We start from the raw sequence: 13,868 nt of genomic DNA on the forward strand, positions 1-13,868 counted from the left end.
TAATATAGTCATTTATTTTTATTAAATTATAACAATTCACATAAGGAAAAATGCAAATAAAGATGTTAGAATTTACATTTTAATAGGAAATTTTTAAACCTTAAAAAATCTGAAGACAGAAAACAGTCTTATAAATGCACCAAAAAGAATACTATTGATGTTTATGGTTTTTGGTTACTTTTCAAATTTTGATTTTTTTCCTTTACCAGTTGGTTTTTCTCAAGTGAAAACACTTAGATTTAAAATGCTTTTATGTTTTATTGCATTAAGAGAATAGAATGCTCATTTATTTGTCTTTAAATCACTTACTAGTTATGTGCTTTGAAAGTAAAAGCCGGTCCTATGTGAAAGCCACATGTGAAGAGTCATGGAAGACTATTAGCAGACACTGTTCAAGGGAGACTGTTAGTAGCAGTTAGTTTAACTTCAGCTTCAGAAACTTGGTTTGAAAATGTAAATATATAGCTTACTTTCATGTGATATATGGTGACTTCAGATTTTTCTGTACAGTATTTTGAGTGTGAGATAATTGTCAGGACTATGTTCTTTTTGGCAGCTGGCTGGTTGAGGGATCTGAACCCTTGACTTTGTGGTTAGAAAACCGTGCTCCAACCAGCTGAGCTAACCGGCCAGCCCTTGACTATCTTTTTAACAAAAACATTCTCAGTATTTTAAATGAAGTTTTGTAAAGTAAAACATGTGAATTAAAATTTTTGGAACAATTGCAATTCATTTAATATTGTATAGCAGATACTGTTAGATGATAGAAAGGGTATTTTCTTAATCCAAAGTTTGTGAATTGGCTTTGCTACCTCAATTGCAGGTATTTGTTTGCCTTCATAAACTTGCAAATAGAAAAAATAGAATAAATATATATTTTTGGAGTAACGTCATTATTTAAACATTTTTACACAGATTGGTATTTGAAAATTTGCCATTTCAGGCTAATATTTTTATATGTTTTTGACTTTTTTAGATCAACAGTGTTTTTGCTACTATTTAGCTCATGCAGTTTATATTGTATTTTGTATATCCTTTATTTTTACAAAACTGCCTGTAGAGGAGTACTACTAAAAACAACTTTAAGGGGTTAGTTTAAAATAGTTTCTCTCTTTTAATTTAATGAATGTGCATAAGGCAGCTCTAGCTATAAATTCTAGTGAAGTTGATATAGTCTCATTAATTGTCTATAATGGAACAGTAGCAAATTCAGTAAACTTTTGTATTCAAAATTAAATTGTTCTCAGTATCTTAAACATAGGGGAATGTAATAAACATAGTGTATGTTGGGCTTTAATGATACATATTATACATGAGCCATTTAGAGATGCAGTGTTCTACTTAGCTTATGTCAATGTGATCATGAAGTTGGTTTGCTCTAGCATTCTGCATCCAATCATTTGTAAACATTGTTTTGGTGAAATTGTTAGTGTTTTATTAGAACTGATGTGTGCAAGCAGTTTTTTTTTATTATGCTTTCCTCCTGGCATCAGAAAGTGATGTCCCAGCATGTTCTGTACTAGATTCGCCAAGGAAGCTTTGGGGGAGGGAAAAAAGGACATTTAATTCTTTCGCTGGTCATGAAAAGAGCCTGGTAACAACACAGTGCTGCAGTTTCTGGATATTGGCTACAGTTTGTTGTTAATTTTGTTTTTGCCATGTTTATTTGACAAGTTTTATAATGAAGTTTTAAGTTGGAGATAAAGTTGAAAATAAAATTGTTTTGATCACTTTGGAACTTTTTATTTTATCCCCCCTGCAACTCTGGGATTATTGGGTCCAAGGCTGGAGCCCTTAGATTACAAGCTCCCACCCACCATCCTATTTTTTCTAGGATCATTTGTTTGGGAACCTCCTGGACCATAGAGAATCCGAAAGGCAAACTGGGACCCCTGGCCAACTGCTGTTTGTATGGAGGCTCTCGGAATGTTGGAGCCTGAAGGAGTTAGTTGGGGGTTCCAGCTCCCAGGAAGTGGTCATGTATTTAGTATATGATGTTTGTGAAAATAGTGAAATGCTAAAAACGACTGTAGATTGAGTGATGCTTTCAAATGAATTTGTATTAATCACAGAAACATCTACAAGAGTACTTCCAAAAGTTCATGGAAAGATTCATATTATCTTTTAGTTCTGTTATTTCATGAACTTTTGGAAGTACCCTCATATGTACATTTGAAAGGCAGTACATGTGTGTGAGAAGGGTTTATATGTCTGCAGACAGTGTTTAGTGCTCATTTGGGTTTCCAGTTGATAGACGGGCACTCTCAGCCTGAGCCATGAGATGACATCAGACAGCTTCGTCTCTCCATTCTTCTTCCCAGTGTGACATTACATTGCAGAAGATGCTGGGTGTGTCATATGTACCAATACCAAGTAGGTTAAAAATGTCATATGATGTGATTAATATTTTTGTGTTTTGTACTGTTTGGAGAAAATGATAAAGCATAGGATTTTAACAAATGATACAAGACAGGGACTTATTAAGGGCAGTTCACTCGTTTATAGGCAGTACAGTTTCCTAGACACAAAAGTAAATAGGTGTTAATATTTTGTTCATGGCTGTTACAGAATCTAGTTATGGGTATAATTTCTACCCTTTACACCCCCTTACTGTAGAGAGAATGAACTCTGATCTTCATTTGTGTACATGTGGGATGTGTTTTCTACCCATGGACCATTGCCGAGGTAAAGTGACAATGAAATGTGGCTTTGAATCCTAGCTCTGCTCCCTCTTAGCTATGTGAGCTACAGCAAATTGCACGATCTCTCTGGGCACCAGTTTCCTCATGTATAAAATTTGGCTGATACATGCCCCTATAGTACAGTGGGGGTCTGAGGATTATATATGAATTCTTTCTAGTTTTCAGCACAGAGCTCAACAATGATAGCTATTATTAGTAGAGTAAAATTAATAAAATTCTTCCTACAGAAGCATTCAGATATTAATCCAATTTACTGAATTCACAGGATTTGGTTTTTCAGCAGACAGAGAGGTCTAGTGAAGTCAGAGCAAGACCGTGTTTCTTTAAGGAACGAAGGCCCTTCTCTTTAGTCTCAGAAGTCCGCAGCCACTTGGCAGCGTAGGGTTTGGTGTTTCTTTGGAGCAGCCAGGGAAAATATTCCAAAGAACTACTCTACAAGTGTATAGCTTATAATATATAGCTGCACAAATCACTTCTTTTGAGTTAAGAAGTTCATAAAAACATGCTCTGCTATCTTGCCAGGCACTGTGGTTTTGACTTTTAGGAGTCAAACCTGCTGTTTTCCAGGTCATGCTGACCTGCACTAGAGCCCAGCTATGGACACATTGCAGGTGCTTACAACAAAGAGAAGTTGGAAAAGTCATGTACAGATGAAAGAAAGTACACCTGTCCAGTGTAGCCGAAAACAAATGTTTTCATAAAGGGTGTTGACTACATGTGAATGTCTTGAAAAATCTGGTTAGAGTCAAAAATCAAAATGGTTTGGTATGGAAATTTATTTTTCAATCATTCTTCTCACACAGCAATGCAACCTGCATTGTGACCCAGTGACTAGGAGGTTTCTTCGTGGATAAATACACCGATGTTAAAAAATTTGTTGATAAACCAGTGGTTGTCAAAATTCTTGACCTCTCAGGTGTCTGATAAACGGGGCATTCAAAAGTATAGAGTTCTGAATCTGTCTGGTTAGAAGCATTTGGTGTTTCAGTAGAAATCTTAAAAGAAAAGGATAGAAACAAAGCCAAATCAAATTCGCATAGTCCGAGCAAACCAGTAGTTCACATTTTCTGTATGCTAGGTTTGGGGACTTGTTATGAATAAAATACACTTGGGGTTAGATGGTTAATGTAACTGTGTATGAAAATTATGCCTGGAGAATTTAAAGAGTAATTATCACGGCTTTATAGTACGTATTTTTTAGGAATAACATTTGATGTTAGTACAGCATCTGTTTTAGATTTTAGCAATATTCTGGGCTATTTAAAATATCCTTTGTTGCCTGAAGTATATCATCAAATCTCCCTTGTGAGATTGCAGGGGATGGGGATAGAAGCGGTGGCTTGTATTACTGAGGTTCAGAGGTTCAGGACTTAGTGATAAACAGTTGGGTGGTTACCTTTGTTGGCAAAAAGTGTATGTCGGGAAAATCACAACATATCTCAAGCGGTAGAGAATCTTCTAGTATGTTTTCTTCATGATTCCACCTTGCCCCCTCGATGAATAAACCAAAAACGTGAACTCCAGTGTGTGAGGAGGGGTCTGAGCCCTAAGATGGAAGAGAGGTGGTGTCAGCGGTTCCCCAGGCAGGGCACTTCGTTCAGGAGAAGCAGTGAGCCAGCTGCAGGCTCTGTGTGGAGGCGAGCTAACCAGAGGCCAGCTAACCAGAGGCTAACTTGAGAGCGGGCCTAATGCTCCAGAGGCTCTTCGATAAACAGACAGGCTTATCCCAGGGTGGGTCCATCCCTGCCCGAGGCATGTCGTCCCAAGTTCTAAGTGAATACTTAATTCTACTCTGAGCACTTAAAAAAGTTTGTAGGCTTTGTTTTACCTATATAATGATGATCCTGAACTGACAAGTATTTTCAAACACAGTAAAATTCCACATTTCTGCAATGATAGTCCTACAGCCGAGCTTTTTAGGAGAGAGCTAGAGCAATTACAAAAAGGGTCAGGGTACACTGTGCCCAAATTTTGTCACCCACCTCTACCATGGTGGCCACAATTCCTCATTCAGGCTCTGGAAATTTTCAAAAGGCTGGGAAAGATTCCATATCATATCTTTGAATGAGATGGGTTAAATAATTAAAATTGAACAATAAAAGGTTAAATTAAATGAGTTTCTGATGCATTCTGTTAAGCAGAAAATCTAGTTTGCCAGCAGCTCCAGTTCCAGGTGACTCCAGGTGTGCTCTGGGTGGCCTGTAAAGCCACGTGCTCTCCTGCAGGTGCTGCAGTGCTGCCCAACCTGCAGCAGCTGCTGGCTGAGCACCATGCCTCTCAGGGGGGCTCTACCTGCTGTGATCCAGCAGGTCCCTGAGGAGAAGTGAGGGGACAGATGTCCAAAGCTCACCCTCTAGGCAGCCTGGGCCGGCTCGTTGAACTGCAGAGTGGAATAGCCTGCACTATGCTCGGTGACACTCTCTGTGCTGTCCACTCTGAGGAATGTGACTGTGTCTGGAGGTGCAACTGAACTTATATAAAGCACCTCATATTTTGGTGTATTCTATGAAAAAGCTTTTACTGGGAATTGCTTTGTGTAATGACTTTTTCTTCCTTCTCCTTAAATTTTATGTCAATGCAAAGTTTCATATACTGCATTTGTTCTAGATTTGTCCTTTCATATAAATCTTGGAAGAAGTTAATCTAACGTATTTGACAATGTGACTTCCATTTATACTTGTTGACTTGGCTATGGCATACATGGGTCTTTCCTCTGAAAAACCCGAATTGCTGGTAATTTATAAACAGCCCATTTTGGAATGATTTAACTCTCCAGAGAGCCATTCGGAATAAGTGGGAGGTAATCTTACTTCAGCTAAATTGAAGCTGGTACTTGGTATAAAGCAGAAATAACAGAACATCTGAGTAGAAGGATAGAGACAAAATGCAAAGTTCGGAGACCCCTTGTCTCCCTCTGTGAGGCATAAGTAAAGGCCTCAGTGCACGTCTGCCTCTCTGCAGCCTTTTCGTGTCTAGTGGGTTGTGTAGGAAGAGGTTGGGATAAGGGCGGTAGAGTCAGCTAGACTTGGGCTCAAAGCTTGTGATTTGAACCTTAGTTTCCTGACGTATAAAATAAGGATAATTTGTGAGGATGAAATAATGCAGGTGAAGAGTTTAGCATAGTGTCTGGCACATAGTAAGTGCTCAGTAAATGCTGGCTCATAAGCTTCAGTGCCACCGGCATTAGGTGGACTGTGATCTTCTGGAGGAGAGCAGCCTTATTTTGGTCATCTCTATATTCTCAACAGCTTGCACCGTTCTAGACCCATATATTCAAGCGAATGAGTTAATGAACAATTGAATAAGTTTCAAGTGTAAAATACATTTAAACTTTAAATTTTTTCCTCTTCAATATCCTTGCCAAGTGGTCACCCAGTTTCTCCTAAACCTCCAGTGACAGGGCACTCCCTGTCTACAAAAGGGCACTCCACCGGCATGTGCATTTAGACCAAATGAATGCCCTCTGTTTTTAAGAGTCCTTCCTTGGAGCTACACAATTCCTTGAAGTTCTATTTTAGTGGAGTTAGAATCTAGTTCTTCATGTATAATTGATAAATCATATTGATAAAGGTGAAAAATCATGTGATTAGCTTCACAGATGCCGAAAAGATCTTTCATCACATTTGGCTTCTATTCTTCATAAAAAAGTCTTAAATATAGGAATCATGCCTTATAACAAAATAAAGTGCAGATAGTTCTAGCTATGTGGATAAGATAAAGGATAAAAAGTATCTGATTATTTTAAAAGATACCAGAAAAGTATTTAATAAATTCAATACTTATTCATAATAATAATAATAAAATCAGCAAACTAGGAATAGAAGGAAACTTTCTCAATCTACAAAAAATCTACACCTGACATAATACTTAACGATGGAATACTGAATGCCATTCCCTGAGTTTTCAGAAAAAGACAAGGGTGTCCATCACCAACTCTTCTATTGAACATTGTACTAGAAAGAAATTGAACTAAATAAATATCTAAGTTAAATTTATCTAGAAAAATAAAAAAGCCCTAAATAAATTTTTATAATTGAAAGTCTCAAAATTGTTAAGATGTCAATGCTCCAAACTTTAAGACAACTTAAAAAAAGAAAAGCAGAGTTGTATAAAGCTACAGGAATTAAAATAGTGCAGTGCTGGCACAAAGACAAATAAATCAGTGGAACAAAATAGAGACTCCAAAAACAGGCCCAGGCAAGTACAATTATTTGATCTGAAAAAAAGTTGAAGCAGGGTAAGGATGGCCATTTCAATAAACAAGAAATGGGGCTATCTCATTTGGGTACCGATGGGGAACAGAAAGGACTTTGACCCCACCTCATACCATACACACACGCAATTTGATGTGGATCACAGACCTCAATATGAAAGGAAAAGCAGTATAGCTTCCAGAGGATAACACAGGAGAATATTTTCATAACCTTGGAAAAGGCAAAGATTTCTTATACAGGAAATAAAAAGGCACTTAACCCTAAAGGAAAAGATGGATATACTGGACCTTGTTGCAACAAAGAATTTTTGTTTGGCAAAACACACCATTAAGAAAGTAAAAAGGAAAGTCACATACTGGGAGAAGTTACCTTCACTACAGATATATCTGCCAAAGGACTCACGTCCAGATTATATAAAGAACTTCTATAAATCAATAAGACAAAGACAGCTCAATTAAAAAGTGGGCAAAACTCTCAAACAGGAACTTCACAAAAGAGAATATCCAAATATCAATGGCATATGAAAAGGTGCTCAACTTCATTAGTCATCAAGAAAATGCAAATTAATTTCTTCTTAGATGTCAGAAAAAAGAAAAGAAAATACAAATTAAAATCACAAAGAGACACTACACACCCATCAGAATGACTAAAGTTAAAACACCAAAAATACCAAGTGTTGACAAGGATGGGGAGCGATGTCACACATCGCTGCTGGGCCTGCAGATGGGTACAACCATCTGAAAAACCACTTGGCAGTATCTACACCAAAGCTAAACATACGGCTATCTATGACATTTTATTCATTTATTTATTTATTATTTTTTCTGTTGTTTTGGTTATAGCTCACCTAGCGGACATAAAATGGTATTTCATCAGCTTTTTAAAATTTTAAAAACTTATTTTTTTTTGCCTCCACTCTGTGGACAGATCATTAGCATTTTGATTTGCATTTCCCTGACTAAAGACGTTGAGTGTCCTTTCACCTTTTAAAAAAAAAATCAGTCTTCATTTATAACAGGGAACGGTTATAGTTTATTGTTCCTTTACTTAAAATTTTTTCTTTCCTCTAGAGTGAGAGAGATGGATTTTGGTGGCATGTGGACTTGAAGGGGGACTGCACCTCATTTATGTGCCTCTCTGGGCCTGGCACGTGGGAAGTGCTGAATGAAGGTTTGCTGTGGGCACGATTGACGGGATGAATGAATGAATGATTACCCTTTCTGATCTTTTAAGTATCCCAGTACCTTAAAGGCTCGCGTGATGGTGTTGAGTTTCTTTTGGATAATAATGGAGAACTCCTCATCTTTGACGTCAGTGGTGTCAGAAATCACACGGTGGGTAAAAGTGAGGACATCCATAGAGATTCCCTGGGTCCTCCCATAGTCTTGAAGCACAGCAGTAAGAAAGGCTTTGGAGACAAACACACCCCAATGTGTTCTTTATGAGTGTCAGAGCTTCCTGCGGGGGCTGGCAGCCCTGACTGATGTCTTGTGTGGAGGAGAGAGAGTCAGGGAACAAGAGAGGGTACGAGGTTGGGCAGGGCAGGAGGAGGGGATTGGATCACCCACCTTACTCAGGACTTGGGGACAGCAGTCTGGTCAGCTGCATGCACGTCCAGCACCCCTCCTGGATTCATTGTGGGGGTAGAGGGGCCACAAATCTTCGGGCACTATTCATTTCCAATCTTGGCTGATCATTGTACCTCATCCTCTTGGCAACAAAGACGGGTCCCAGGGGTGAGTACAAGACCGGGTGCGTAAGAGTCTTTCTCAAGAAATGACATGGACATTGGGAAAAAGAAAGCTTTTTCCTCTGGGGTTGCTAAGATGCTTGTGGCATGGAGAAAGGCTATGTGCAGCAGGAAAAAATGAGAACCTCTCAAACTCAACATGCCTATCATTTTAATCCCCATCAGCTTGCTACTGTCCCTGTGTTCCCTATTTCAGTAAATGACATCAGCAGCCACCCAGCCTTCCAAGCCAAAGACCTGGGAGTCCTGCTTGACCTCTCCCTCCCAGTTGGGTCTGCTTTCTAAATGCTGTTCTACTCAGCGACTTCTCTTGTGCCCACTACCACTGCCCTACTCCAGGTCACCACCAGCTCTTGCCTGGAGAATAAAGCAGACTCCCTAAATAACCACGACCCAGTCTTGGGCTTCGCCAATGTATCCTTGCCCTTCTTTCATACCATAGCGGTTGGACCATGACCTCTCTGGCCTGAAACACGTCAGAGACTCCTGCTGCCACAGAAGCCTCTGGCCCGTACCCATCTTTCCAACTTCGTCTATATGGTTCTCTCTCTGTGGGTTTTTTCTCTGGCCATAATGAACATTTGCTTTCTCTAATATGCTTTGCTTCCTCTCACCTCTGAGCCTTTGAATGGTATTCTGTCTAATAAGAGTATTGTAGTCAGTTTAGTGCAGTGGTTAAACACCTGACTTCTAAAGTCAGACAGGCTGAGTATAAATCTTGGCTCAGTCACTTGCTAGTTGGTTTCTGGGTTTTTTTTTGCCCCAAGTCATACAACTTTATATGACTTTGGGCAAATTTCTTAACCTCTCTGCACCAAGGTTTTCCTATCTGAAAATAAAGATAATTACAGTAACAACCTCATATGATTGCCATGAAAATTGAATGACTTCATTTATACAAAGTCTTCAGAACAGTGGTACCCAATAAGTACTATTAAGTGCAGTTAATTATTCTCCGGTTCCTCTATCCCTACGTGGATAATGCTTCACTGGTAGCAAGCTTCAAGTCTTATCTTAAAAGTTATTTCCTTAGTGGCCTTCCCTGGCCCTTACTTAAGGTCCCCCTGTTTTATGCTGCAAAAAGTATTGATTTATTCATATATTTACTCAGAAAGTAATTAATTCATTCTTCGAATATTTATTGGGAGCTTTTCTTGGTGCTGAGGGCTGTATTAGGTGTTAGGGATACAACAGAAGTAAAAACAGACCTATTCTTGCCCTCATGGAGCTTACAGCCTAGTGCTAACCCCTTACAGCTCTCTCCCCACCACCCCACGTTCTGGTTAATGTCTGTCTTTCCTGTTGAACGTTTCTGCTGAGTAGGTGGGACCCTCATCCTGGCAAACATGCAGTCATCAGTTCTTGTTAAAGGAATGAATGAATGAATGGCTGAAGCACAGAGTCAATCCCTTGGTAAGGTGCCCATCTCTATCTCTATGTAGTGGCCTTTGGAAGGGGTCTAGTGTTGCCTTTGACATCATAGAATCAATGGTCTAGTGATGAGAAAGTGATCTGCTAAGGCACAGGTGAGGCCTGACAAAGGTAGGTCTATTTTGGGGTGAGGGAAGGTAGTGGGTGGGGAGGAATTAGAGAGACTGCTCTAGTGCAGGCAGGAGGCCCTGGCATCTGTGGGGCTCAGGTGATGTCATTAGGGCCTCTCATCTTGCAGGGGATGAGGAAAGGGTAAGGGCAGTGGGGGGACTGAGCACACACTTGCCTGGGCCAGGTGTGCACCTGATCCCTGTTCTAGTGCTCACCTGGTGGACAGAAGAAAGCTGGAAGCCAGTATCTTGCAGGAAAACCTTCAAAGAAATTATCTCCTGGATCGGCATGGTGTTTGGATTTTTGGTTAGCTGATGGAACAGAGTGCTTCCAAGCTGTGATAGAGCTCATGTACCTATCGGAAGGCAGACTGCAGGTTGGGGCGGTCAAGGGCATATTAATTGTACACTTTCAGGTGATCTGGGAAATTTCCTCCAGCCCCTTCCTGATTCCTCCTTTTACTTTCGTCTTGCCCCTTCTCCCCTATCCCTCTACTCAGGACTCCTGTCCTGTACTTTGGTGGAAACCAGCTATGGTTTAGGGGTGCTGTTCCTGCAGCGGGAATGCTCACTCAGCCTTGAGGAACCTTGTCAGCTGTTGCTGAATTACAGTCTCCCCAAGAGGATATACAGAAGTGTGGGTCAGACGTCTGCATGTGCTCTGTTTCTAACACACACTCATGGTCAAATGGCACAAGAGGCAGTCTGGCACAGACTTTGAAACCAGACTTTCTGGGTTCAAATCTCAATACTCCCAATTTCTAGTTGCGAAAACTTGGGCAAGTTACTTCCAGTCTCTGTGCCTCAGTTTCCTCATCTCTAATGGGGAGTGGGGATGACGATAATGATAGTACCCACTTCACATTGTGGGGTTGCTTTGAGCATTAATAGTATGAGTAGAGCTCTCAGAAAAGTGTGTGACGCACTGCGAGGTGCTTGTCACATGTTAGTTACTCTCATGCATTTCAAACTACTTTTATTACGAGTAAAAACACACTTAAAAATTATATATTAAAAAAACCCCAAACAATAAAAAATTAAAAAAAAAAAACCAACTACATGTAACGGACACTTCTTTCCTTTCGTATTTCCCCCTGCTGGCTCCTCAGGACACAATGTAAAATAAGGGGAAGAGAAACGTACTAGGTTCTAGATGTATCTCTGTCTCTTAGAGTGGAGTGACCTTGGACGAGACTCTCAACTTCTTAGTCTCCATTTCCTCATCCTAAATGAAGATAAGAATCCCCTTCCCTTGCCTAATTCCATGTTAGTTTGAGAACCCAAAGAACCCTGCATGTGAAATTATGCAGTAAACTGTTAAGCTCTAAGCAAAAATAAGGAAGAAATGTAATGTAGCTTTCATTCATACCTATGATGTATTGCAGTGTTGGCCATTTTAGCCCAGGTATTGAAGAAATTCAATCGCTGGATGAGATCATTAATCCAGGAACTCAGGGACTTACTTGACTTGTAGGCATGTTTCTGTTGGGATTTAGAGACAGCCATTTTTTAAAGATCTTTTTAAGATTTGTCTTTGGGATCATTAGGAACATTTCTGCAAACTTTGGTGATACACTCAATTGCTAGGGAGAAATAACTCAGCAGGAAGATGTCATTTTCCAACTGAAAGCACGTCATGAGAAGTCTGAAGATTATTACCAAGGCAAAACACCATTATCTTAACAGTGCTTTGGATAAAACACTTGGAAGCTTCCATCCTGGCTGAAGGCTTCCACCAGTCTTCTCTTCTCAAATCCTTTCATTCCCTCAGCCCTTGCTCCTCTCGGGGGAGTTACCTTCACATGCTATTAGGTCTGAGCAGCCTCAACTTCCTGGCCTCCCCTACACCAAGTTCTATAAATCCACATCTGCTGTCTGCTTCTTATTACCCCTTTGCCTTCCAGTGCTGAGTCAAGAGGACCCCTGCCCCTGTGCTCCGCACAGCCCTTCTGGAACACTTCCTCTCTCTTCTGTGGATTCAGCTTTCCATGGTCCATCCCTTTGTTTACTAACATGCTCTTGTATCTAAATACACAAACCACCCACCACTCAGTCCTACTTGTTTGTCGAGAAGGTGGGAATGGGGCCCTTGCAGCCCACCAGCTTCCTTCTCCTTCGGTTTGTAGTTAGGCTTCTTGGAGAAGGATTCATTGATTCCTGTCCCCTCTTCTGGAGTCTTCATGACAAATAGCAGTGATCGTCTGCTCTCTATATCCGTGATCCACCATCTTATCTGTTTCCTCTGCAGCTTCTGACTATGGTGATTACTTCCTCCTCCTCTCTTGCCTTGGCTTCTGTGTCTGCACTGTATCCTGGCTTTCTCTTGAATCCTCTGACTACTTCTGCTTAGGTCTCACTCACTGGCTCCTCTTCTTTCCTCCCTTCAGGCTGGTGTTGCCCTGAATCCCTTCAGCCCTCTTCTCTTCCTACTTTACGTTTTCTCTCCCGGATCTAACCCATGGTGGTGGTTTCCACTACTTGTCTAGGCTGATGACACCAAAATCTTGCTTTGCAGCCCATACTCTTACCAGATTGCTTTCCCACAGCTCCACGTGAGAGCCCCTCCCCTCCAGCTCTTCACACTTTCCACGTCCAAAACACAACGTGGTCATCTGTTCCTCAAACAGCACCTCTTTCTGTCCATGCTGGCTCTGAATGGCACTACTACCGACCTAATCATCCATTGCTATCCGGCTGATCTCAGTTCTGGCTACTCTGTTGGGTGTGCAGTTGTCTCAGCATGGGAACCTGTATTTATAGAATCCCCCTTGGGCCACATTCTCAGCCTGATGCACTGATGTGAGTCCCAACTCTTTCACTAGTTAGCTTTCTTAGCAGGTAATGAAGCCTCTCTGCTCCTCAGTTTCCGTATCTGTAGAATAAGGGCTCTGTGTTGTGATCTATGGGTGATAATCCAAATATCTGAAGTATTTGGGGTCACTTTGCACTGTTTTTACTTTTGCTGTGGTTCTCACTCATGGTACTTTGTTTTTATGTATGCTTGGCTATTTTTGACTGATCATTTATTCCCCTTGCAAAATATTTGTGGGATTCCCTGAGGCTTAGATTGAAAGTTTCTTCTTGTGGAGGGGCCTTGGGATTGTTTTTCCCAAGTGTAATTTACACAAATTTGGGCTACAAGTTCATTAAAGGGGGCAGCTACAGTTTACACTGCTCAGGAACAGCCTTTCTTTTGTCCCCACCCTTCTCCCCACCCTGTGTTTCTCCACACCCTATGCAAAGACGTTGCTCTCTTGCAGACCCCTGGAGGGTGAAGGAGGGGACAGGATTCACTTCTGGCTCACCTTTCCTGTGAAGCTGTACTCCTTTGGTGCATGTGTGTTTTCAGCAGACACCCCACCTTGGGTGGCACTTAGGATTGGCTTTTGCCCACATTGGGTGTGCTCTACCTAGCTTTTTGCGTTCTTGTTTTAAGTTTTGACCTGTTAATTCATGATGCACTTAGTACTGTTAAACTGTTTTAATCGAGCATTTTTGTTGCTTTCATTGAGAGGTTGGTCTAAATAACCTAGTTTGGATTAATTTCTTAATTAATTCCTGGAAAAAGTTTATACAAGGGTTCTTCAAGAGGTCTATGGAAAGATTCATATTATCTTTTAATTCTGTTTTTCCATGAGCTTTTTACCCTCATGGAAAAGAC

At 40.7% G+C, this 13,868-nt stretch overlaps 1 protein-coding gene across 1 annotated transcript in view; it reads right to left on the reverse strand.

The window, feature by feature from the left end:
• Positions 1 to 3,484: 3,484 nt before the first annotated feature.
• Positions 3,485 to 13,868, reverse strand: part of DNAH14 (dynein axonemal heavy chain 14) — a 338,933-nt gene continuing 328,549 nt past the window's right edge. Inside the window, exons 81-85 of the mRNA XM_063082910.1 lie at positions 11,577 to 11,689; positions 10,424 to 10,563; positions 8,161 to 8,324; positions 4,099 to 4,248; positions 3,485 to 3,697 (exon numbers count right to left, since the gene is read on the reverse strand). Of these exons, the coding sequence (XP_062938980.1) occupies positions 3,485 to 3,697; positions 4,099 to 4,248; positions 8,161 to 8,324; positions 10,424 to 10,563; positions 11,577 to 11,689 (780 nt within the window). The remainder of the gene's footprint in view (positions 3,698 to 4,098; positions 4,249 to 8,160; positions 8,325 to 10,423; positions 10,564 to 11,576; positions 11,690 to 13,868) is intronic.

This window comes from Cynocephalus volans, chromosome 18 (genome assembly GCF_027409185.1).
Source record: "Cynocephalus volans isolate mCynVol1 chromosome 18, mCynVol1.pri, whole genome shotgun sequence".
Classification (NCBI taxonomy): Eukaryota; Metazoa; Chordata; class Mammalia; order Dermoptera; family Cynocephalidae; genus Cynocephalus; species Cynocephalus volans.